The sequence below is a fragment of the Primulina huaijiensis genome, chromosome 14, assembly GCF_012295235.1.
Source record: "Primulina huaijiensis isolate GDHJ02 chromosome 14, ASM1229523v2, whole genome shotgun sequence".
NCBI classification, from domain to species: domain Eukaryota; kingdom Viridiplantae; phylum Streptophyta; class Magnoliopsida; order Lamiales; family Gesneriaceae; genus Primulina; species Primulina huaijiensis.
In genome coordinates, this window is record NC_133319.1 from 2,487,360 (window position 1) to 2,514,862 (window position 27,503).

General features: G+C 34.3%; 3 protein-coding genes and 1 pseudogene across 6 annotated transcripts; 2 read left to right on the forward strand and 2 right to left on the reverse strand.

Moving 5' to 3' along the window:
- Positions 1-1,210: 1,210 nt before the first annotated feature.
- On the reverse strand, positions 1,211-6,814 carry LOC140957179 (nucleobase-ascorbate transporter 6-like). Of its 4 annotated transcripts, none has more exons than XM_073414314.1 (15): positions 6,480-6,814; positions 6,056-6,305; positions 5,361-5,458; positions 5,086-5,259; positions 4,626-4,726; positions 4,351-4,426; positions 4,139-4,198; positions 3,756-3,940; positions 3,023-3,119; positions 2,714-2,800; positions 2,291-2,349; positions 2,106-2,197; positions 1,930-2,007; positions 1,682-1,842; positions 1,211-1,574 (listed from the first exon to the last, which is right to left on the reverse strand). In XM_073414314.1, the coding sequence occupies exons 2-15, from the start codon at positions 6,171-6,173 to the stop codon at positions 1,356-1,358; spliced, it is 1,605 nt and encodes a 534-aa protein (XP_073270415.1). In that variant the 5' UTR covers positions 6,174-6,305; positions 6,480-6,814; the 3' UTR covers positions 1,211-1,355. The 4 variants fall into 4 exon arrangements, with proteins under 4 accessions (XP_073270415.1, XP_073270414.1, XP_073270417.1 ...); XM_073414313.1 differs by having other exon boundaries at positions 6,440-6,814; XM_073414316.1 differs by having other exon boundaries at positions 6,099-6,305; positions 6,480-6,809.
- Positions 6,815-9,774: 2,960 nt separating this feature from the next.
- On the forward strand, positions 9,775-11,012 carry LOC140956443 (RING-H2 finger protein ATL46-like; annotated as a pseudogene).
- A 3,592-nt stretch (positions 11,013-14,604) lies between these two features.
- LOC140957681 (probable CoA ligase CCL7) lies at positions 14,605-17,373 on the reverse strand. Its single transcript, XM_073415021.1, has 6 exons — positions 16,220-17,373; positions 15,810-16,002; positions 15,576-15,721; positions 15,358-15,425; positions 15,128-15,230; positions 14,605-14,890 (listed from the first exon to the last, which is right to left on the reverse strand). The coding sequence occupies exons 1-6, from the start codon at positions 17,237-17,239 to the stop codon at positions 14,777-14,779; spliced, it is 1,644 nt and encodes a 547-aa protein (XP_073271122.1). The 5' UTR covers positions 17,240-17,373; the 3' UTR covers positions 14,605-14,776.
- A 1,641-nt stretch (positions 17,374-19,014) lies between these two features.
- On the forward strand, positions 19,015-19,404 carry LOC140957160 (probable RNA-dependent RNA polymerase 2). Its single transcript, XM_073414292.1, has one exon. It carries the CDS (start codon positions 19,015-19,017, stop codon positions 19,402-19,404), a length of 390 nt encoding a protein of 129 aa, XP_073270393.1.
- Positions 19,405-27,503: the final 8,099 nt, after the last annotated feature.

A 27,503-nucleotide genomic window follows, 5' to 3' on the forward strand; every position in this document is an offset into this window, starting at 1 on the left:
AGTGTGGGATGTCGTCTTAACATCCTCCCAGGATTTATAACAAGTTTTTGAAAAATTTATTTTATTATAACATTATATTATATATTAAGTATATACACAATAAATAAATAAACAGTAAAATAAATATTATTACTTTTGTTACCTTTTTCTTCTGTTTTGGAGCTTGGAAAAATATGGAGGACTTTTAGAGCTTCGTGCTGATAACGTGTTGTGAAAAAATAAAAATTTACGGTAAAAAATAAAAATCTCAAACTCTCAAAATTATCACACTACATATTTTATAATATTTTTCTCTCAACTCAATTGTGATTTTCTTCACAAATGAGAGATCTATTTATAGAAAATCTTTACAAATAATCCAAAAAATAAATTACAACATTACCTTCATCATCACACACAAATTTTAATATTCAACACCTAATTTTACATAATTTTCAACATTCAAATATTCAACATTCAATATTCAAATATTCAATATTAAAATATTAAATTTCAACATTATGCACTAATTTAGAATTTTGGATATATTTTTTAAAAATATTCAGAAATTAGATTGTGGGTGGGCAATGAAATCGGGTCAGATTCGGGTAGAAAATATGTACAGTAACTACCCGATCGGGTACATACTAACGACCCCCTAAAATAAAAGTTATTTTGGTGTCGTTTTTTAAAATAATAACCACCCTATAAAATTATAAAAACACTCTATTTTCATTTAATAAAACTATTTTAAAACTCTATAATATAGTAAATGACAAAAACTTGTGTGAGACGATCTCACGGACCATATTTTGTGAGACAGATATCTTATTTAGGTCATCCATGAAAAAATATTATTTTTTATATTAAGAACATTATTTTTTATTTTGAATATCGGTAAGATTAACCCGTCTCACAGATAAAAATTCGTGAGACCATACCACAAGAGACCTACTCAAAGTAAATTTGTACATTCTCTCGTCACTATCTTATCAATTTTTTTAAAAAAAATTTAAAACTACAATATTTTCTTTAATTTTTTATTCAATTTTTTTTTAAATTTTTAGATGGTGTTATCATTCATATTTCTTAATATAAAAAATTTAAATTAAAAATAACAAAAAAAAAAATTACACGTACGTGTTAGGTTGGTATATTTTCCCACCCCATTTTATCAAAAAGAAATCGGCGTGATATAATACACAGGCAACAGAGTGTCAACACACATGTATGCAATTTGTATTTTAATTTTCCTGAAAAGAAACTCACAAGCTAAAAAGAAGAGTTACATCCTACAAGCACGTATTCTACTTTCTTACAGAACATTACCAACCGAGTAAGATTTCAAGGAAGATCTACGGTTTGAACACATAACATCACACAGATGGGAAATATTTGTTAAGTTTGAAGGGAAGTGAATAGAATTCCTCACTTCTTGTATCGGACTTGAACGTACGGAATTTGTCCCACCACTGCTTGCCCCTATCTTTCCTTATCTGTCCATCCTTCTTGTGTAATGTGTTGTCCAAGAAATATGCAAGAATACCAGCCACAAAAGGTTTCGATGAAAAGGGTGTGTTCACGAAGTCGTTGAACTGGAGCATAATTAGAACAAGAAAAGATAAAAGGTTTGTTAAAAAAAAGGGAATTTTCAAAGTCAAAATGTTAGTGAGAAATTCAGGAGCTCAGTGCTTGCACATACCCATCGACCCGATGTGTGCACAGGACCATATGTGTTGATGGCAGTGTACTCCTTGAAGTACTGGGGTACAGACAAGCCCAGATAAATAGAGAAGCCTAATATGAATTTGTTCCGGAAACTGTTGAGGTTACAGAACTGAAGAAAACTTAAACCAGCAGCACCTGTGACAAGAATTACGAATTTGCATTTACTGTACAAATCAGGGTAAGTGAGTCTTCTCATAGCACTCTGGGATAATATATGCATACCAACATAGGCAAAAAAGAGGCAGTACAAAGCAGCCACAATAGGTGCAGGTATAGAAGCAAAGACTGCTCCAAATTTTCCTGCAAGAGGATCAATTATAGCTCATATAGAGACGGGATAGATTTAAAAGAAAAGTGAATTTAAACATCTAAAAAAAGAAAATGTCGAAGAACTTTACCAAGAACAGAAAAGAGAAGCATGAACACAGCAGATATTTGCACTACTCTTCGACTGCCAACACGAGTCAGCGCTAACAGACCAGCGTTCTCACTGCAGAGGGAGGTAATAAAGGTTGTCTCACAAGTTGAGTCTGAAAGTCGTTTGTTCAAAAATCATGCAGAGATCTAACTGCAAGTGTCTTACATGGATACAGATGACCCATTTGCAGTTCCAAACACACCAGATAACAAGATCGCAACGCCCTGCATTCAACATGACAAACCCTGAATTTATTCAACATTAAAGTAAAATACTTATCCACACAGCGTACAGCAAAGATTTTAAACTTGTCGTGATAATCCTGAAAGTAATCAGTTAAACTGTATAATAGAGCTCACTCAAATGTTCGCAATGAAAACAACTGAGACTGTTTGGATGTCAGGTGCCAATTACTTAAATCTACTTTATGAACATCTTGACATCACAGGAAATTTTGGGTGTATCATACATTTTTTTCTTTTGCTTATATTTACTGTAAGCATCTAGGTTACACATCATTTCAAATGTTGTGACAAGAGAAGATCGATAACAGTGTTTCTGTCGAGATAGTAGAATGCTGTATTTTACCTGCCACCCTACACCACGACTGAGAATGGATGGGGGTAAAGGGGTTGCACTTGCATATCTGGACACAGCAATAAATCCACCAGTGGACTGCATTTACCATTTGAAAACAGTGAAGAGCAAATTCATAGTAGCAACAAAGGTTATCTCCTTTTCAGGAAATACCATGGGTATGAAATATATGTCTCCCATCCAAAAAGGTAAGAGCATAGTATGAAAAGCAGAGTGCAGCCATTTGATCTCTTTACAATTCGAACAAAAGAAATAGGTATGAACGTCAATAATTAGCAGATAAAGGAGAAGAAATCGTACTTCTACAAGAGCAACAAAAGCGGTCATAGTCATGGCAAATGCTTCACCAGCATTAAATGAAGGTGCTCCCCATTGAAAGGGATATGGGACTCTTATCCTGCATACACAAGTCCATCATGGTCATCACATTTCATCGCCGCCAATCCATCATTTGTGGCAATAACACTAGAGTACTTTTCCCAAAATGCATTTTTCATAGCAACTGAATCCAATGCCAAATTAAGAATCCTAGAGCTGTTGGCCATGGCTAATACTAGTCATCCATGGGTTTGTGGTCTACATCTAGAACATGGACCATCAGACTTGTATCAATCTGAAATTCAACAATTTTTTATAAACTTTTCTTTTCTGTTTCCTGTAAAGTCTAGTGGATCTCTTATTGACGTAAGAAACTAAGAGATGATACTCTTCAGCCTGCAAGGCATGATTTGATTGACCAAAATGCCAATTAAGCAGTGCAGCATGTACAATTGGTCTACATCATTCTGCAGCTTTATTGACAGATAACACCATTTTATTTGTTGGTGAAGTAGTTATAAGACATCAAAATTGATTTTTAATTAAAATTTGGAATTTTATGTTGTAAAATCTAAAACAAGCATAAAATATTTAATTTTTAGACAGGTGACATTATTTAATTTGATAGAAAATCAGTTTGTGAACACATACTTTCAGAAACTAAAGTGGGGCACATGCACAAGACCGTAACCATCATCAAGGGGTCTCAACATACCATGGAGCAGCGCCAATTAGTCCAGCGCGGTCGGTTCTACAGCTGGTTTGGGTCTTCGTGGGCTTTCCATTGTAGGCACCCCCCACAGTTAATATATGTGCATAAATCCACACAACTGTCACTGAAAATAAAACTGCGAAGCGGTCCACGATATTCTTTCCTGGGTGTACAAAATGGACCAAATACTGGAATAACAAAGAACAGTTTTTATAGCAAATTACACCAGATATACTGCACGGACAGTAAGACTACTTGTGCTGATAGTTTTAGCCAGAAGATTGCCGTAGCCTAAACAGTGAACTCTATCAAAGTGGTCAGAAGTCGATTTGACTATTCATTTTAGGAGAATAAAAATCTACTAAAGTTGCAATTTGAACTGTTACCTGAGAAAAGATGACCAAAATTATGAGCTGTGGCAACCCTATCTCGACACAGTTGGCAACCTAAACCACCAATTAAGTACATCAAATCCCAACTGTTAATGATAAAAAGTAATGAAACACTCATATAATATACACAAACACGCACAAAAGAGCAGTGAGGTGGGGGTGGGGTGGGCTGTGGGTGGGGGGGACAAATAAAGGCTAGCATATACCCCAGGGAAACCAAACTCATAGAGGCCAAAACCAGCAAGAGCCACCAATGGAACAGCTGAAAGTGGACTAAGAAACCTGCCATTTTAGATGCATTAGATTAGATTAATAACAATTGATACATTGTTGTGAATGAATAGCCTTTGGAATGTGAATTGTATAAATCCAGAATTAGGTCACAGTGTCTCCATGTAGAAAGCTTTGAAAGCGCAGTTTAGCTCAAAAATGAATCAATTGCATCGGTATAGGCATATAAATTATGTAACATAACTATAACCTGGCAACGTTACGCCAAAGACCACTGAAACCGAGAACTATTTGAACAGTGGAGGCGATAATAAATGCACCCTGGGTGGCCCGCATTATCTTTTTAAACTTCTGCACGATAATTCAAAAAAAATATTAGAAAAACTTATGTAAAAGCAAATAATGGTAGTTTATATAATTCTTCTTAGAATTCTATGTCTGTCAAGAAATATAGCAAGCCTCAGCATGTTTGAGTGTAGAACTACATTAGAGAAAACAACTTGGTTGAAAATGTATTCAGTGTATCATTGCTTCCTTTCCATTTCTAAACAAATCCCGGATCCATGCACCGTATTAAAATGCCATAATTGATAAAAATGTCTGATGCTTGTAAGGTTTATAAAAGAAAGAAGGCAAGCACCACAGCACAAGGGTCAAATTGCCCAACGAGATTTAGAAGGTACAAAACAAAAAAATATGAATGTACAAACCGATATAGGATCTGGGTCGCTCCATCTACCAGACAAGATTATGGATATTGTAGGTGCAACAAAGGTATATGAACCTCCCATTACAGCAGGTAACCTGGTGCCAAAACATGTTTGTAACAGAGTATTTAACCCAGCAACAAACAACAAAGTCTGGATAACTTTGGCTTTCTCTTCCTGAAGAAAGGCTAGTATGCATAAGCAAATAATACGCATACGAAATAAAGTAGAAAGAAACTTCAAATGATGAAAGTCGTATAACAACTCTGATGACGCACATTTCCTCCCCCCATTTGTGGAACCAGAGCAGAGGGTATGATGACTGTTGTGCCAAGCATAACTATATAATGTTGAAATCCAAGAAGGATGGCCTCAGCTGCAAAACAAGAACCTCACACTGTCAAAATTCCTGTCCAAACTCATTTATAGAAGCATTTGGCGCGAAATTGAAGACATACAATAAATGATTTAGTATCCTAAAGGCAATAAATCCACATAAAACGGGCACGATATTCTTGACCAATGCTTCTTGATGGCACCATACTATAGCCAGGAATTGAAAGTAGACCGAAAGGCATACTAAACTACTGTTAAACCATGAGAAACGTCCAGCATAAAAACATACTGATTATGGTAAGTGCAAGCATCAGTTTTTAAATCACTAGTTCAATCATATAATACTCAACTCTAAAGCGAATGGACGGACCGTTATAAAAACGAAAAGGTGAACTTTAAAAGAAAGCCTCCGATAATTCGGAAGGGCGGGAAAGGGAAATAGCCGTGAATAAAAATCTACCTCGGAAAGGGCAAGAAAAAGGTTGATACATAGATTTCACGAGAATCAGAACCAATAAGTTACTAGTTGACCAGGTAATATGCTCACAATATGAACAGAATAATATAGATTGCGAATTCCAGGCTCCACCAACATATTGACTAACACTTCAGCAGAATAAATTACGAAAGAATTTACTGAAAACAGTAAACAAAGAGTAACAAGTTAAACAGAGACTGACGCCACGGAGGAGGGCTGGAAATGCAATAAGAAACATTCGGAAGCTGATCTTTTGGTGGGTGTGGAGCCGGCTCATCTGCCTTTGGTGCTGCTCCACCTGCCATTTCTTGCCCTCTTTCTCTTCTTTAGAGAATAACACCGTCCACGACGTTTCAAGAGAAATCTAGCTGCAACATGCAACACCCCATATCAAAAACCTTCGAGAACACTCCATAAATGAAAGAAAACGCAAAAAACATGAGAACCCAGAAGAAACTACTCAAGAAAGAAGCTCAAACACACACAAGGAGCAAATGAAGCCCCGGATAACATCACAACAAACCCACATGTAATTTCACCTACCACAAGAAGCTCACACCTCCTATGTTTTCCTAGTACTCACCAAAACACGCAAAAGAACACAGCATTATTGGTATAATCATAGGTATCAAGAAGAAAGAAAGGGACAACGTAACAGAACCCAATACGTGTAGCAATGTTCAAAGAAGGAGAGCAATTTAATATTTTATTTTTGAAGAGCGGGACCGTGACACTTATCAATACAAAAAACTCGTCCACAATAGATTGTTCCACCGAGAACATATCGTTTTCCAATTTTGTGCATCAATGAATAACTGATGGCTGCTGCTGCTACTACAAGGCATGCGTACGTGACCAAATATCATTTGCCAATACTGCGACATTTCTGCCTTCAAACTTTAATGCAGTGAAGTGGGGTTTCCATGCTTATCCCTTACCAGCATTTGAGGTTGTAGTTCGGGCCATATGTTGTCGTCTATTTTAAATATATGAATTTCGACTTAGTTTAAAATGTAAACAATATATTATATTTAAATACACCTTTTATCTATTTATATATTAACAATATATAATAAAATGAATTTCAAATAATATAATTGAGTAAATTTGAAATTCATCGATTTTAACATTAAATATTATATAAATATGTAAGAGATTAATTTTAAGTTATATGGTCATATTTATCTAAACAACAAAAATACAATTGAATACATTTGAAATAAATTAATTTGAAATTCATCCCTCCAAACTATATGACTAAAAGTTTGTATTAGACAAAATTAAAGTGCATAATTATTTATTAAACCCTTAATTTGTTAGTAATAAAATTAATTACATTTTAATATGAATTGCAAGTGGATCCCATAGCCCATTAAGAAGTGAACTTGGAAGTTGTCTTTCTTATTCCTGACTAGTGACCCGGCACAAGGAACTCGCAAAAATTTTTAAAAAAAATTAGTCATGGTTACCTACACGATATGCCCATCGTCGGATTTTTACACATTAGTAATATAAAATAAAATGAATTTCAAATGATATCTTATTGGACGAACTTGAAATTAATCATAATTAACATGAAAAACTATATAAATATGAAGTGACAAATTTGAATTTCATATTCTTATTTCTCTAAATAACAAAAATACATTTAAAATTTATTCGTCTAAACACAACTTGTGTTTGGTGTGCATTATAACGGAGGGTTATGAGTAACTTTTTGGGTTTATCATTCGTTTGTTACTTTTTTTTATATATTTTTTTTCAGTAAGCTCAATCAATCTTTTCATTTTTGTGACCAAGTGAAATTAAGGTTGAGAAAATAAATCATCATCCACTCATAGTATAAACTATTTTTTTTCAAATATTTACATTTTATCCAAAATTTCCCTTTGTCCTAGCAACAAAATGTTGATTAGGGTTGTAATTATACAAGGTTTGAAAGATAATTTGTTCATAAGATGGAAATGTTCTTAATTTATCTCAATCACAAAAATTATATAAAACATAATCTTATTCTTTCATCATATATTACATTTATCTGTCAATCAATATTTTATAATTTATTTACTAATCATTTGAACAAAGATTGACCGTACAGTATAGAAGAAAATGTAAAAAAATTATGAAGATAATTTGTTGGAAAAATGCAATGGTTAGAGAGGAGCGAACAATCAATGAACTAGTTTGAGTCAGCGTACTCTAAAAATTTAATATTTTTAATGCATATTTTGCATCGTAAAATCATATTACAACATGGAAAAGAAACCTAAGATTGTGATATTTCGGGTAGATGTTTGGTAAGACGGTTTCATTGATATTTATTTACGAGATAGATTAATCATGTACATACTGTAATATTTTGACTAAAAATTAATAATTTTTTTTATATATGACTCGAATAGAATGCGTGTCTCATAAAATTAATACATGAGACCGTATCACAAGAGTTTTTGTGTGATTTTTATGCATAAGAGTGACAAAGAACAAATATTATATATGGAACTCTTATACAAATCAAATTTATTGAAGAAAATAAATTCGAGTGATCTAAACTAAATGAAATGTGTAAATGATATTAATATGATGATGACGCACATAATTAATAAAAAAAATAAGTAATCAAAACTCACAAAAGACAGGAAGGACACTCCATAGGTCGATAATGTGACACTTGTGGCTGTCCACTCAATTCTCGCACTTTCCACTTTCAAATCATTTCCTCCTCTATTTATTTATTTATTATTATTATTATTATTAATTTTCTTGGATTGATTGCCATCAAATTATTCTAAAAAAAATCTATTTAGTCAAATTCATTTTTAAATTGAGCGAAACAATCGGGAATTTTTAAAAACCTTCAACTAATCAACACAAACCAAAAATTGAAGCCATTAAACTTAAATATCCATCAAATATTTATTCCTCCTCCAAGTTCAATTTATTTTAAAGTAAAGACAAAATTAAGATAGTTTTTTATAAATTTTTATATGTGCGATGAGTTCCTTCGGTCCATATCTAGAATTAAAAATAATAATTTTGGGGTTTATAGTAATACTTTCTAGTGGTTCAAGTCGAATAAGAGATGTAACGCACACAATTAAAACGTGAAATGATTTCATAATTTTTTTTGTATAACATAATCCACATTTTCAAATCAGACAATCAATCACATATAAAAAGAATCAAACTACACTAGTTTAATTCGATGGAGTTCGAGTCCTACTATAGTAGTGGGTAATGGTGAACAATATTGGCCTTTTTTGGGTTAGTTCTCAATACCTTTTTTTTCTTTTGAAAATAAAAACACACTTAATTTATATAATAATCATTATGTTTAACTCAATAGTTTTTCACAATTTCTCAAAATTATGGTATTATAATATTAGCTGAAAATAATATTTAATTTGATATCTGAGTATAATATTTACTTTTTCTCGAATAGAGAGGAGGATGTTATTTGTATAAAATATTCCTCCCAAACTCGCCTAGACCGAACCAAAGAAGGGCCGGTGATGTAGTCCATGTGGGTAGTATTCTCATCCACTCAGCACATGACACGTGTAGTAAGTGATGAATCATAGTCATGAATCTATATATAATGGTCGAATAAGTAATCATAATTTATCCACCACATGTCATTTGATAAGTGAGTAAGGACATGTCGATGTGGATAGCTTTAACAAAAGCGCAAAGGAAGGACAATTTTTTCCCGGCACAATCTTGATACGCTCGCCAGATGGTTGCATATATTAGTCTCCAAATGGAGCTTCCGTAGCCTATTTTGAATTTTATGTCTGATAATTATACAGCAAGAAAAGAGGCATGTCACCGGATTTTATTCCCTCATTTTCTACTTTTGTCATTTCTTTTCGTCTCCGTCTAACTAAATCCCACCTTTTAGTCTTCCTTTTTTCCAAGATTTCAAGAACATGTTTCTTTCAAGTTTCAATGGTTCAATCATGACTCGATTTCTCTGACAATTAGTTTGTATTAATTTTTTATACCAAAATATTTATCTTAAATTCTTATAGATAAATTCGAATCCTTTAACTCTCTTTCGCAAAGTTCAATATACAGAAATCATTCTTGAATATCTTCACCTGTTTGAGCTGCTTTGTCCCTTCGGGAAACTTGTCAACTCATTCAATTCTTTAAAGAAATCCCGACATTTCCTTAAAATAAAGCAACCCTTTAACAGAATTTGCACATCCATGAATAGAATTAGCCCGATAGGCCTTCTACTTGTAGTGATTCTTGCCATTGTTTTCTTTATATTCGGTATGCTCAAGCTTCTAATCCGAGGCTTCACGAAAAGGCTCGCATTTTCTTCAGTTTCCCACTCCAACAGATCGTTCCCAGACGCCTCCAATTCCCGCATTTTCCAACGGCAATTGCAGCAACTTTTCCGGTTGGACGACTCAGGCCTCGACCAATCTCTGGTCGATGTTCTGCCGGTCTTTTACTGTATAGAAATAATAGGGTCGAAAGAATATTTGATTGTGCTGTTTGCTTGTGTGAATTCTCAAACAGCGACAAGCTCAAATTGCTCCCTGATTGTAGCCATGCCTTTCATATCCATTGCATAGAAACATGGCTTATGTCAAACTCAACATGCCCTTTATGTAGAACCCCAATTACAAACGTCTCGTTAGAACAATTGGATTTGTCATACATGGATGGTAAGAACAAGTCTTGCTCGGAACAGAAGTCATCAAAAAGTACACTCGAAAAGGGCCGTGAAGCGGTCTTTTCTGTTAGGCTTGGCAAGTTGAGAGGCATGAGCAAAGGATTAGATCAGGATGACAAGAAGCAGGAAGATGCGGGTATTAAGCAGTGGCAATCTTCATGCAAGAAGATGTTATTCAATGGGTGCATTTCAGTACATTGTTGGTGACAATGGGGATAATCTAATGAAGGTGAAAGCTCGATACAAAGCCGACCGATGTTCGTGTAATAAAGATGGAGATGGGAAGGGGATAATCGATGGTAGGGGAAGTGGCGACAGCCTCAGTTTCCAAGATTTGGCTATGGTCCAAAAAAGGGAAATTTTCTTTGAACACTTCCGGTGAAAACGATGAAAGGGGGGTTCTTGCAGAGAGTATAATAATAGAAAGTAGTTTAGTGTGAGTATTTTCTTGATGAGCAGGTCTCTTGTAACGAATCTTTATTTGTGAGACGGATCATCCCTATCGATATTCACAATAAAAAGTAATACTCTTAGCATAAAAATCAATAATTTTTCATGGATGACCCAAATAAGATATTTGTCTCACAAAATACGACCCGTGAGACTGTCTCACACAAGTTTTTGTCTTTCTTGATATGGTTTCTCACATGTTCAAACGCAGAATGTTTAAGGATGAATCCGACTTGCATACTTTTTTATCGTCGTTTACTTGTATCTTCTTTTTATCTGAAGTTCATTTGTTATGAAACACATTAATTGTTGGATACTTATGTGATAATCCCAAACATTGTATTTTATTCAAATAGACAAATTTAATTTGCCTAATAATTTTTGGTCGACTTTATGTATTTCATATGTTGGATTCTTTATCTAAAATTCCTACTCTCGATTGTTACCGTGTTACGTTTACTAGCTTGAATGTGTTTCAATGCTGATTACACCTTAGCAATGAATCACGGAGCCACCCCAAAGGCTGGGGTGGGCTCCAGTCCATGCTATATTTTTGGACCAAACTAATAATATGGATTGTGTTTTTTATATTAAATTTTAGCCTTGTATTTTCAACTTAGTAAATTTTTCAGCCCATTTCTTTGAGCATATTTCATAGCCGTCTCACATGGGCTTCCCTCTGCACAAAAAGATTCATCTCCAACAAATGGATACTGAGGGGAGTGAGATTCATATGAGAGATCTTGGTAGTTCGTCTTCAACAAAATATTATTTAATGTTGTTTATCGATTCATTCAACCCATGATCAAAATATTTTCTGATTACGTCCCCGCAATGATTACTACAAACATGTGTTGTTTCAAAGGTAAGGACGAGTAGCATAGGCTAATTGATTTAAGTTTGAAGCACTTTCTTGACTCGTCGGATTATGTTACATGGAGAGAGTTTTATTTTATGTAACCGAACTATTGAAATTCATGGCCCTTGATAAGGAAATAAAATTTCCCTGTTTAGGCCATATGTTTCGATCATGATGAACTTTCTTTCCGTAACAAAAGATGGCTGCTAGTTGGATTTATGCTAGGATTAATGAATAAGGTTGATGATTCCTATTGATCCAGATTTTGACTATAGAATTAGGGATGCACGTAGAAATGAAACTTGAATCGTAACATCTTATCAATTGATGGGATGGTTTTTCTTTTTATACATGATAGCTTACGTACAATCGTCTGGATTCATCACTTATATGTTTGGGAAAATCCAACATTTTTAAAAAACTTGGCATCAGGTGTCTCTTGTATTTAATAAGTTCTATTAGCTAAATATAGAGAGTGATGGCATACAAAAATATCACTTAGCATATCATGCATGACTATAAACATATCACAAAAACTTTTGTGAGATGATGTCATTGATCAATTTTGTGAGACATATCTTCTATTTATATCACCCGTGAAAAAAAATTATTTTTATGTCGAAATATTATTTTTTATGTCAAATATGGGTAGGATTTATCCGTCTCACGAATAAAGACATGTGATTCGACGAACAACAGAAGATTGGACACTACTCGAGAAACATCATCTATGCAATTGGTATAAATAATTTTTTTTTAAATTTTTTTTAGTATATCTGTATATGCATTCTTCCCTTTGAGAGGACACATTGTATCGTTATTACAATACAATCTGATTAGGTTTAATTAATCACAGCGGAAAACGAGTTTACAATTTCTTTACAATGAGCCCAAAATATAATTTGAATACTTAAAATAGTATTTCATCTCACATCATAAAATCTGCCCACACACAATCAAAACAACTCATACAACAATAAATCATATGCTCGGGACATGCCCCGGTATATAGATACATATATATACTAGGAAAACATAAGCCTCAGCTCAAACCGTGACTCCCTCCAGAAGTACCATCTCCGGTCTCCTGATATCCTGGAGTACCTGTCATTGTCCACATACAAAGACAACAACAGCCCCATCTGGGGTGAGCAAAGCTCAGTCTGAAGCAACCATAATATATACCATAGATATCTAAACAAAGATCTATGATATGCAATGCATGTATGTCGTGGAGGTATCAGGTCAAATGCCCATCCACTGAGCACATGTCAGAGTCAATCGAATCGCTATCAAATCAATGCTCGAGCTGGCACACCGGCCTCAATAAGGGATACTCGTATGATAGCGTCGACGAAGCGCCATCAAATCCCAAATCTCATATCCAATCATCGGGGCCACAAATGTCTATGCTTTAAGGGTCATTTAATACCAAACATAGCATTGTGTTCACAAACCCCAGAATCAAATCAAATCATATCAGGGTATCCAAGGATCATAGCTCAACGTGCATGTCATGTATGCCACATAAACTCAACACATAAGGCATATAGACATGTATTCTCAATCCAATCAATCAAATCAATCAACATATATCATATGATACAGATACCTGTCGTATGTTACCCGGTCGCAACATACCTCAATTCTTCGTTCCAGTTGATGTAGCCTGAAGATATCGATATAATACTTTATCTACATCAATAACATACTCATTCCAATCAATAACCTAATCAAAAATCATTACTATGAGTTTCAAATATTATTTGAAACTTCAAAAATTCATATCAAATTCAAATCATAATATAATTCAATTCCGACTTCGAATATGAGTTTCTTGTTGGTTATTCTACTACATATAAGAAATTCAATTTCAAATACACGCTATTCCAGCGCTTTGATATTTAGAGCTGCTGGAACTAAAAGAAAATTACCTCAGTCAGAAGCCCTCGACGCGACGATTACAAATATATAATTTGTTTCGCGTTTAGACAGCGTTTCGAAGTCGATTCGGACGAAAGAAAATCGAAATCTCTCGTTTATTCTCGAATTGTAGCGAAGGAATTAAAGAAAATGAGAAAGAAGCCTCGTTCTTATCACTCCACCGCTCTCGCGCTCGGGCGGTAGACTTCTCGCGCCCGAGCGCGAGATGTTCTGCCCCCGAGTGTCACTTGCTCCACGCTCGGGCGGTCAAAAACTACCCCTCGGGCGCAGCATGTTTTGTCCGAGAACACCCCTTATTCCACACTGGCTCTCGGGCGGTCATTTTCTACCGCTCGGGCGCCACATGTTCTGTCCAAATATTGATTTTGGTATTATATTGGCGTCCGGCTTTTCCACTCGATCTCTTACCACGTCAATTCGTATTCAATATTCATTTTCTCAATTTCCCTTGTCAGGATATACATCAACTACATAATCACATGACAATTTCATAGATTATTGATAATCACACAGGATTTACGATGATACGATACACGGTCCTTACACACATTATATGTCAAGAGTTTTTACTCAAATTTTTCACGTTACTCTCCTCTCCGTTTTCTTCCTTTCCCATGCTCTACCTGACTTAGGTTAGGTATCGGATGGATCACGCCGGAAGAAATATCGTTTCAAAGATGAAAAACCAAAATCGGACACATGGAAAGGGCGATTTTTGGAGATCTCCCATTCATATATATGTCCATTACATGGGTCCACACTTTGCAAACATACTTTTGATTCAACTTACTTGAATATACCAAGAAATCTTGTTTTTCTTATAACATTATTTTTTAATTAGCTCAAATATTACCAAATCAACCACGCTCGATGCAACACAACATGTCCTCCCTTCATACCATTATCGACAATTCGTAAATTATATGAAAATCATCTCAATTTACAGTTTAGATATCAATTTTTGCCTAAGTTCCCTTCTCAAAATCTTTCCAGAGGACGACTTTGGGATTTCATCGACAAATACCACTTTCCTCAATCTTTTGAAAGGTGCAACCTGTCATCATAATACCAAATAGAAAACAAATTAGGAAAAAAAACTCAAGAATTAATTCCATATATTGAACAATGAAATTAGAAATTTAATAAAAATTATATTTTGTATCTTAATACTTTCAAGCAAAGTGCATCTATGTTCCTGGTTATTACTAAGATATTCTTATTTAGTATCACACGATGGATGTCTTAAATTTTTCGTCAAACATGTCTGAAGTTTAGTATTCTTGTGCATTACCTGTTGTGCTACAAATTTCTTGACCTCGTCTTCCGCGAGTGAGTTGATAAATGATGGGACAACATAGGCAATTGGGACCTCACCAGCTTCAGCATCTGCTAACCTTCAAATTTTGCAATCTTCATTCAGCCTAATCTCAACTAGAATTGTTTCAAAGTTACAAAATTTTTGCTCTTTTTTGGCACAATATATTTCTTATTTGATTATTATATCAGGAAATAAGTGCTTACCCAATAACAGCAGCGTCTTTTATTTTAGGATGGCTAAGAAGCAACTCTTCTAGCTCTGCTGGTGCAACCTTCAGCACCCAAAATATAATTCACAACATGTTCCAGCAAATTAAAAGGCTAAGAAGTTCATTTTATTGGTGATAGATATATCACACACATTCAGGAAATATCAAATATGACCAATTTGAAGATGATGCAGCTGGTTAAGATTAAGTTACCTGAAATCCATTACATTTAATAAGCTCTTTTATGCGGTCCACAACAAAAAGTTGTCCCTCCTCATCAAAATAGCCGAGATCTCCGGTGCGTAACCAACCTTGATCATCTATAGTTTCAGAGGTCGCCTTTTGGTTCTTGAAGTAACCTATAAAATCAACAAATACATCAACTCCAGCTCAGGGAAAGCGCAGTTGATCTTGATTAGGACTCTTTAATGGAAAAACTTCACCCACCTTGCATTACATTTAGCCCACGAATCTGAATTTCCCCTGTCTTGGAAGGTGGGAGAGGTTTCATTGCATGTATATCGATTATTTGAGCTTCAACTCCTGGATCAAGAACTCCGGTGGAACCGGAGTGGCGAGAGGTCGTGGCTTTTTTACTCTCTACTGAAATTACCCCACATGTTTCTGTCATGCCATAGCCCTGCCCCGAGGCACAATAGAACAATTAGTTTGTGACCCTTCAATGAAAATGTGGCGTTTATCTTACAATGCTATCTGTGTAGGGTCCATATAACTAGCCTCTCCCGCCCTCACTTCTTAGTTATATGAAATAGTTCCAAAAGTCTGGTTCAAAAGCTTAAGCAGCCTAATCTTAATGCAAAAAAGTGCAATTTTTGAAAGGGTATATCACGCTTCACCTGATATAAAGCAGCTTGTGGGAAAATTTTAGCACACCCTTCCATCACATCCTTTCCCAAAGGTGCAGCACCCGTACCGATCTCTCTTAAGCATGAAACATCGTACCGCATGACGATCTCACTCTGTTTAACAAACGCTACAATCACCGGGGGCACAACATACAAATGTGTCACCTCATACGTCTCCACAGCCATCAACACTTTCTCGATCTCATAACGTGCCATAACGACCACTGTATTACCTCTCTGCAGCTGTGCATATAGAATAGTCGACAGGCCAAATACGTGAAACATAGGGAGAAAGCACAAAAACACGTTCTTTGAATCGTTAAACGTTTCTTGATCTGATGTGGTCATCAAGGCCGAGGCAATGAAGTTCCTGTGTGTTAGAACGACGCCTTTGCTCGTTCCTGTTGTACCGGAGGAATACAAAATGGCTGCAGCATCAGTTTGTAAAACCGATGGCCATGTTTGTACTTTGGATGTATCATCAGATTTCATCAACTCTTGAAAATACAAAATTGGACTATTTGTTGTCCTATCAGTGAAAGTTGAAGACTTGGGACTTAACATAACACAAGGAAGACCGAAATTCTTGATCTTATCATAGAGTTCATGGACTGTGATGATAAGTCTCGGGTTCAAGTCACGGACTTGTTTGGTTAGCTCATTGACGGTATACTGTGGATTAGCTGGGGCAGCTATGGCACCAATGGACAAGATTGCCAAGAAACAGACAGGGAATAGGACCGAATTCGGGGACAATATTAGAACTACATCATTCTTGGAGATCTTGAGATTCAGAAGGGCTAGTGAGAGCTTGAAAACTTGTGTTCTGAGATCAGAAAATGTCAAATTAAGTCCAGTTTCAGCATCAACAAGTGCAGGGATTTTCGAAAGCGCAGAAATATCTCTGAAGAGAAATGGGATCATAGACATCGTGGGATCTTTGGGGAGGGAAATGGGAGGCCTCGGGGATCTGTAAATTCCATCTTTGCCATAGATCAAAGATGTTGACATGTTGAATGGCTTACTTTTGGGTGTGCCCAAGTTTCTTGTTTTCTAAGTTGAGAATTGGGACGTTTATTAAGTTTAGAGATTGTACTAATGTCAGAGATGATGAGGATCATGGGATTGTTTATCTCCAGGATGAAAATTACGAGGAAAATATTTTTAATTATCTCCATTACTCGGATAATATTTTATTATATATATGTTTGTTAGATATCTTATATTATAAAGATCGTTCACAAAAATTCGTATGAGATCACAAGTTAATTTTGTGATACAGATCTCGAATCCGACCTCACTCATTAAAAAATATTATTTTTATGTCAAAATAATTACTTTTCACTCTAAGTATAGATCAGATCGAACCGTCTCACGTGATATGTGCTCATGATTGTTTGATAGTTTTCAAGTTTCAAATATCAATACCCGTTAAATTATTGTCAAGCATTTGAAAGTTGTTTAGCATAAATTAGGTAAATGATTTTTAATTATTTTATACTTTAAAAGGTGATAAAATTGACATATCAACCATCAAAAGGATCGCAAGAATCTATAATATGCTTATTTTTGTTAATAGTTCTCTATTAGTTGGACAAGAAAATGGATATCACAAGAGTTAAGATAATATCGTGGAAATGTTCCAATTTTGTCAATTTATAATTCAAAATATGTCGGATGCGTTTGGATTAAAAAAAATTCTCTAAAACATATTCTTTCAAAAAACAAAAGAAAATGGCGTTTTCGGGAATTAAATATCTTTTTACAAAATAGAAATTCATTTATTGTCTTTAAATTTCAAACCTGCTTGTATTTAAAAAAAAAAAACAATTTAACATACCAGCGTATAAATATTTGCTTATGTTATATATAATATATTTATTTATTTATTTATCAAGGTTCCAAAAAAACCTGAAGCGTGACCAGTGTTGAGAGCAAGTTTCAAGTTTTACTAGTTAGTTTAAATGGGTGAAGTAGGAGTTTTTATAAATTTTTATTAAATTTTTAATTATCTCAATAAATGAATAAATAGACAAAATAACACATAAAATAAAAGCAAAAACTTATGTGAGACGGTCTCACGAGTCGTATCTTATGAGACGGATCTCTTATTTGGGTCATCCATGAAAAAGTATTACTTTCTATGCTAAGAGTATTACTTTTTATTGTGAATATCGGTAGGGTTGACCCGTCTCACAGATAAAGATTCTTGAAACCGTCTCACAAGAGACCTAATCTAAAATAAATTTGAGTATTGCTCAAATTCTCAATTTTTTTTTAAAAAAACAAAAATCTCGAAACATAAAGTTTTAGAAAACTTTTGACTAGGTAGGGTGGTTCTTTGCAGGATGATCTTCCTAATTATAATTTTCAGCGGTGCTTACAACTAGACCAAAGCGGGTTTTTTGTTTAATTCCGATTTTAGAACATTGCTATTTTATATTGAAAACCCCATAGTCGAGCTATGTTTTTAAAATTTCACTGTGCCAAATGATCGTGAAAAAGTTGTAGGCTTATAACCAGATGTATTATCTATCTTAGATTTTTCTTCCCCAGCTCTAACATTCACCTAAAATATTTAAAAAGGTCTCTGGGGTCAAATATTACGTCAAGATTTAGTACAGACCGGAATCACATTTGCAAGGAGGACTTTGACTTTCTTTGTGTCCGCACAACTGATTTTTCAAGTGTGAAGTCAACTGGATATTTATCTTGTCTTTGTTGGAAGATCGAAGAAAAAATTTCGAGCTTAGACATATATTCCTGCCTTCCATTCTACGAGAAAGATGTACCTTTGTCTCCAAACGGGAGCACCAGCCGATATGCCCAGATTCCTGAAGCTACGAGAATTCCCCGATTTCATTGAGAGGTGGGAGAAGCCAATGTATATATCCCAAGGTGCTTTAGGCAAGCTTTATCGAGCCACCATTCAGGTTGTTCAACAAACAAAGCAAAACAAAACAACGAGCCGTCCCATAAGATCTTGGCTGGCTGATGCTTACGATCCTGATCTCATAGTAGATGGTTACGAAAACTTTCCCAAAGCCGCAAAAAGCCACAAAGAACAGTACATAGATAAAATGGGCTCACTGATGAACTACTACGGAGCCGATAGCGAAGTTGAGATATTGACAGGTGAAAGGGTTGTTGTGCATAAATTTACAGGAAACAATTAAAAACGAGTATATCAGAATTTGATGTTGTGATCGGTGTTGGCAACACCAGAACACAACACGGCAGCGGAAATTTTTATTTAACACACACGTAAATTTTAATAATTAAACTCCAGTAATTCAAATCATGCACAAATACGAATACTTGTGTGATGCTTCATGGCAAAAACTTCATTAGACAAATATGTAAAACGTTTACACAAAACAAAACTAGTGAAAATAACAAAACTAAATTCCTTGACACTCCAAGGAATTAAAATGCATCAAACCAAATCAATATTAAACGCTAGATGCATAAAATCAAATACGTATTGCTTAAAACAAACGAAATCACTCTTCGATCAACACTCTGCGTCAGTGTTGTTCTTGAGTGTCTGCAACACCAATCAGCAACAGAGTCACGTGGTAGATCGGACACGCAAGCTCGTTATGCAAACCTTCAATACTGAACCAACTTCTGCAAAGCTCCTGTAGCCGTCAATATCTGTTCTCTCCTTGTCACTCCTCGTCTTTCAATATACGTCCCCCATATATATATCATACTACTTGACCAAAATCTTCAAAGATACTTCCCACCTATAGACAAGGAAACTCGAGTTTAATAGGAATAAAACTCTTATTTAAAGCTTAATGCATTATATCTTATAGATAAGTTCCCAAATTAATTAGATAATTCCTAATTATAGGATTCACTATATCTTGGGAAACAAATCTATCGAATAAGTCTAGGAATGCAAAATCGAAATAAAATCTTTAATTGATTTAGGAATAAAATATTCATTTCAACATGGAACCTGTTCAAGAAGATGTCATATTTGCAGCGTAATAACCGCAGGTACAGAGAGGTGAAAGACCGAATCTTGGCATCTGTCAAGGCTTTAACAAAGGATGTCAAGGAGTGGTTGGTAGAAAGCAGCTGCAGCGAAGGCGGACGAAAGAGAAACTGAATTCTGCATGGTATCACGTAACGTATCAGCGAAGGCGAACGAAAGAGAAACTGGCGTCTGCATGGTATCACGTAACGTATCCCCCGAGTTAATCAAAGGGTAGTTCATGTTACCTGGGATTTCCGTGGGTTGCGGGAGAAATCCTGCTGGACATCAAGTCAGCTAGACAAAGTATGATCATCGTGTATACAAGAAGAGCATCGAGTACGAACTACGTGTTTGGAGACGATGTTTGCTTAAAGAAGAGAACTAGTATGTATCTTAGGGGATCCGGATCCACTACAGTGATGGGGATCCAGCACATGATGCTGTGTGGCATTTCTTTTAAATTTTTTTTCTCACTTTTTTTTCTCACTTTTTCTATTTTATTTTCCCTCCATTTTCCTCTATTTTTTTTCCTCTTTCACAAACATTAGCGGAAAATTTTATATGAAATAATATAAATATTTTAATTCTTTTATGTTAAATTAATAATTACTATATTAAATTTTTACATGTGAAAAAACGTATCTTTTTTTTCGAATTTGATGATTATTATTAATTTTTTTTCAATGAACAACATTTTTCTTCATTTTCCTTGAAGTTCTACCCAAGTTTTCAATCTTCTTGACTTTTTCACACCATTTCTTTTCTTGAATCCTTTTGATTGTATCATAGAAGGTCCTATCGATGATGTCCTGACACCACCATTATTGTCTTGGCTCACTTCAGTCAAACGCATTTCCATGACTTGCTTGGTTAGATTAAACGCATTTCAATAAGACAAGTACGTCAATTGTAACCAGTATCAATCAAAATTCTAAACCAGGCGAGTTTGTGTCATGTACAAGAGAACGATGAAATAGCCTAATTGTCTTGTTGGTTTGCATGAAGTATTTTGTATTGCTCCATATTCACCCTACTAGATATAAAATTCGTACAAAAATCATATTCAAATGATATCCTTATTAGTAATAAATATAAGATTCTTACTAAAAACAAAATTAATTTTAGATTAGATTATAATAGTAATTTTTTTAATAGCCTTTAAAAAAACAAATGCTTGTGGAAGAGAGAAAAAAATGGTGGAAATCGGAAGGGAAATTAAAGAGAAAAAGAGAGGAAAAAAGTGAGAAAAAAATTTAAAAAAATTAAAAAGAAATATCTCACAGCATCATGTGCTGGATCCCCACCACTGTAGGGGATCCGGATCCGTATCTGGGGTGATAACTAAACTAGGTCTCTGATCGTTGAAATGAATGAAAACTATGTTGTTAGAGTACTGTGTTTTTTTTATGTTACATTTTTTTTTGAAAAGATGTTACATTTAGAAAAATAACTGATGATATATTTAATTATTACAATGGTAAAATATATTAGTACATGTTGAAATAGATATTTATAAAAATATAATGAAAAAAGCTAAGTGGTGTACCTATAACTTAACTAAAATCCCATTAAAAATCGATATCATATGTCCAAAAAAATGAGTGTAAAGAAATAAGTTAGAAAAAATAATTGACTTGATAAAAAATAACGTTAAAAAATTAATCTAAAAAGAAAATGGATGTGAATTGAATAATAATAAAAATTAAAAAAGATTAAAAAATAATGGAGCTTGTAAATGATGAGAAACGACATGCAAACAAAAGCATGGATAGATCAAAAAATCATTTCGGCTCGCTAGAACATGTTACTGTAAGAAAATAGTGACCCGTAAAATAAACGTGTTGAAAATTTGTACACGGCAGCCTCAAATTTTGAAAATTGAGATGCGTATACAAATTTGATTTGAATCTTGAGCTCCCAAAACACTCGGTAATGGTTTGAGTGTGCCTATAAATACCGAAGGCATTGAGGTCCCTAAACACACAATCTCATACAGCAAATACACCATCTAAAGGAGTGTTGGAGTGTTTAGAAGGCTTCAATCTAAAGGAAATCAGAAAGCTTCAACAAATTTTCAATGGCCGGAGGTAATTCTCGATCCGCTTCCGCATATTATTTATCATGTTTATATATGTTTAAAAACATGATTTTTCAGAAAATTTCTAACATTTGGTATCAGAGCAACTCAATACCTCTGCCTTGAAATTTTTTTTATTTTCTGAAAATCGGTTAGCATGAAGTTTGGATAACATAAATATTAAGAAAAAATACCTGAAATTTCTTCTTGAATATAACCGGAGAAGAACTTAATTTTCGGTTGAAATTCTCGACTGATTCTTGAAATGAAACTCTTGGAAGGAAAGGAAGAAGACGATAAATTTACAATACAAAAGTCATGCATATAAATGTCTTATATCTCATTTATTGAGAGAAAATGAAAAGACACAATCACGTGAACATTTTGAATGCCTGCAAAGCTAATGAATGATAGACCCACTGAAGACAAAAGTCTTTGCCTTAAATTCGTTCAATTATGTAAAATTTTAAATTATTATTATTATTTATTTTTAATAATAATAATAATAATAAAATAAATTATTTGGAAATATTATTTAATAATTCCAAATTTGACGTAATTTCTAATACATGTTTAGAAATTATTTTTTGCATATTAGATATAATGTCAAATATTATGGATAAAGTTTGATGTGTACATGCAAATTTAATATTATGTTTGCATTTATTCTTGAAATTTAAAATGCAAATAATATTGAAAAATAATTGGTATATTAATATTCACATTATGTTCATATTAAATTATATTAAGTTGTTTATAATGAACATATTAAGTAAAATGTGAATATAATAAAATAAAATATTTCAGATGTTCACAAATGACCAAAGAATCCTCACTTTATCATTACTCTGATAAAAGAGAAAAACTGATGAGGAGCTCACATTTTCATGTAAATGTGATCCTCACTTTATCACTACTCTGATTGAAGAGAAAAACTGATGAGGAACATATTTGTTCATATTAAGTAAAAATGTGAATATAAAGTTATTCAACGAAAAGTTTTGGCTTATAAAGATTCACATAAATGTGGATAATTCAGTTGAATAATAATTATAAGGTGATGTGAGAAAACATGATCTGAGGGAGTTATTCAAAGATCGGTTTAAACTGCCTTGACTAGCCACTGGTCTCCCTGATGAACGTTGTTCTGTCTAGGAGTTAGGTATTTAAAGGGCCTTAGCACTACCTATCTTTCCTAGGAGCACTCTTGGAAAGTGTTGATTACGAAATAATTATTATATTAAGCATTAAGTAAAGCCAAAATTTTGTCCAGTGAACCGTATAATTTTAAATAATTGAGGAATAGCCACAGCATCCTTAATTATGAAAAATTATGCATTAAGTGGATTTGGATCACATAATGGACATCAATTGAAATTATTTATATAAACATAATAAATTTTACCCCACAGGGATTTTTATTATATTTATATAACTAATTAGGTTAAAATATCAAATTATATTTTTCTTAATTTACCCACAGGAGTTAAGGAAAATACATTTCGATAGTTTTATTATAAAGTTACAGAAAAATCTTATTGAATTAAAATTTTAGTCCACAGGCAAATTTTATGTCACTAGATTTTTAAAAACATGAATTACATTGGTAAAACATGATATTTTCTCAAAAAATTTTAAGCATATGATATTTTGTGCAGTTATGCAATTTGCCATTTTTCTGATATGAAATGTGACATTCCCGAACTAAAGGGCGACAACTACAAAATATGGAAAGAAAGAATTCTTCTTCAATTAGGGTGGATGGATATTGATTATGCTATACGGAAAGACGAACCATCTGTTATTACTGAAAACAACATTCCAGATGATGTTGATCTTTGTGAAAAATGGGAGCGATCTAATCGACTCTCTGTAATGTTCATAAAGACCAAAATCTCTTCTGGTATGCGTGGTTCTGTCGACCAGCATAATAATGTCAAAGAATTACTGAAGGCTATTGATGAACAATTTCAGTCTTCAGATAAAGCACTTGCAAGGACCCTAATTATGGAATTCTCTTCATTAAGGCTCACCAGTGTGAGAGGTGTGCGAGAGCACATCATGAAAATGCGGGACATAGCGGCTCGGCTCAAGACACTTGAAGTGGAAATGTCCGAGACTTTTCTTGTGCACTACATTTTATGCACTCTTCCACAGCAATATGGACCCTTCAAAATTTCCTACAATACACATAAGGATAAATGGTCGATTAATGAATTAATGATCATGTGTGTTCAAGAAGAAGGAAGGTTGTTGATGGAAACAAGCGATAATGTGTTTATGACCACACAAGGAAAGTTTAAGAAGCAAGCCAAAGTTAAGGGAAAGGAATAATTCCACCCCAACCTGACATCAAAAAAGAATCCAAGTGTTTCTTCTGTAAAAAGACGGGACACATTAAGAAGGATTGCAATAAATTTAAGGACTGGCTTGAAAAGAAAGGTATTCCTACTTCATTTGTCTGTTATGAATCTAATATGGTTGATATGATTTATAACACATGGTGGATTGATTCTGGTTCTACAATCCATGTTACAAATACCTTGCAGGGTATGCAAAACCTAAGGAAGCCAATAGGAAATGAGCGGAGCATATATTCAGGAAACAAGATGTCTTCGCTTGTGGAGGCTATTGGGACTTGCTGCCTTATATTGGATAGTGGTTTTATTTTAAAATTGGAAAAGACATTTTATGTTCCTAGTTTTTCTAGGAATTTAATTTCAGTTTCAAAACTTGTACCCCTTGGTTATTCATTTCAGTTTTTGAATAAATCAATAAATTTGTTTTATAAATCAAATCTTATTGGAAATGGTACAATGATTGATGGTCTTTTCTCTATTTCTTTACAAAATAATAACACCACTATGCATGTTCAGGGAGGTATTAAAAGATGTGTTATAAATGAAGATTCCTCTATATTGTGGCATCGGAGATTGGGACACATCTCCATAGAGAGAATTAAAAGATTAGTAAATGATGGAGTACTCAGTACTTTAGATTTTACTGATTTTGAGACTTGTTTGGACTGTATTAAGGGAAAGCAGACCAATAAGTCTAAAAAGGGTGCCAAGTGGAGTACAGAAATATTAGAAATCATACATTCAGATATTTGTTGTCCAGATATGGACATGCAAAGTCCGAAATACTTCATCTCCTTCATTGATGATTACTCACGATACATGTATATCTACATGCTTCATAACAAAAACGAAGCACTTGAAGCCTTTAAGGTTTTTAAGGCTGAAGTGGAGAAGCAATGTGGAAAACATATTAAGATCGTGAGAACTGATAGAGGTGGAGAATATTACGGTAGATACACTGAGAATGGACAGGCACCTGGTCCGTTTGCGAAGTTTCTCCAGGAACATGGGATTGTTGCCCAATATACTATGCCTGGTTCTCCGGACCAAAATGGTGTAGCTGAGAGGAGAAACCGAACATTATTGGACATGATGAGGAGCATGTTTAGTAGCTCTAAACTTCCTAAATTCTTGTGGACTGAAGCTCTTAAGACAGCTGTGTATATATTAAACCGAGTTCCAACTAAGGCTGTTCCAAAGACGCCATTTGAGTTATTTAAAGGTTGGAAACCGAGTTTGCAACATATACGCGTTTGGGGTTGTCATTCTGAAATAAGAGTTTACAACCCACATGAAAAGAAACTGGACCCAAGAACTATAAGTGGATATTTCATTGGGTATGCCGAAAAATCCAAAGGATACAGATTCTATTGTCCATCTCATAATACTAGAATTGTGGAATCAAGAAATGCAAAATTTCTTGAAAATGACTTGATTAGTGGGAGTGATCATGACATAGTTTTTGAGAATGATCACATTAATGAACAACCCTCTTATTCAAATGATAGATTGGTGGTTATTCACACCCCTCAAGACCAAATGGGTGTTAGGCAACCGATTACTGAAGTTCCACAAATTGCTGATGAAAATCCAGTAGATCAAGTTGTTAATGAAGAACAACAAGAAATTGTTGATCAACCAAACAACCTTAGGAGATCTACTAGAATAAGAAGCTCAGCAATATCTAGTGATTATATTGTGTATTTACAAGAATCGGACTTTAACATTGGAGTCGAAAATGATCCTGAAACGATTTCACAAGCCATGAGTTGTAATGAGTCAAAACTATGGTTTAATGCTATGAAAGAAGAGATGAATTCTATGGCAGTTAATGGAGTCTGGGATCTTGTTCAGTTGCCTGATGGTGTAAAAGCCATTGGATGTAAATGGGTCTTCAAAACAAAGAAAGACTCATTAGGCAACATTGAAAGGTATAAAGCAAGACTCGTTGCTAAAAGATTCACTCAGCAGGAAAGAATCGATTATAAGGAGACTTTTTCTCCTGTATCTAAGAAAGATTCTCTCCGTATCATTCTAGTATTAGTTGCACATTTTGACTTTGATTTACAACAAATGGATGTGAAAATAGCTTTTCTCAATGGAGAACTAGAGGAAGAGGTTTATATGAAACAACCTGAAGGATTCTTCTCTTGTAATCGTGAGCAATTGGTTTGTAATCTTAAGAAATCTATATATGGATTGAAACAAGCTTCCCGTCAATGGTATTTAAAATTTCATGATGTTATCTCTTCATTTGGATTCGTTGAGAACCTCATGGATCAATGTATATACCAGAAGGTCAGTGGGAGCAAGATTTGTTTCCTTATTCTATATGTGGATGATATATTACTTGCATCCAATGATAAGGGTTTGTTATATGAGGTGAAACAATTTCTCTCTAAAAACTTTGATATAAAGGATATGGGTGATGCATCTTATGTCATTGGCATTAAGATACATAGAGACAGAATTCGAGGTATTATATGTTTGTCTAAAGAAACCTATATAAACAAAGTTTTAGAGAGATATCGTATGAAAGATTGTTCACCAAGTATAGCTCCCATTGTGAAAGGCGATAAATTCAATTTAAGCCAATGCCCAAAGAATGATCTAGAGCGGGAACAAATGAAAAACATTCCTTATGCTTCTGCTGTCGGAAGCTTGATGTATGCTCAGGTTTGCACTAGACCTGACATTGCATTTGTTGTTGGAATGTTGGGAAGATATCAGAGTAATCCAGGTTTAGACAACTGGAAAGCTGCAAAGAAAGTCATGAGGTATCTTCAAGGGACCAAAGATTATATGCTTATGTTCAGACGAACTGAGAATTTGGAAGTAATTGGCTACTCT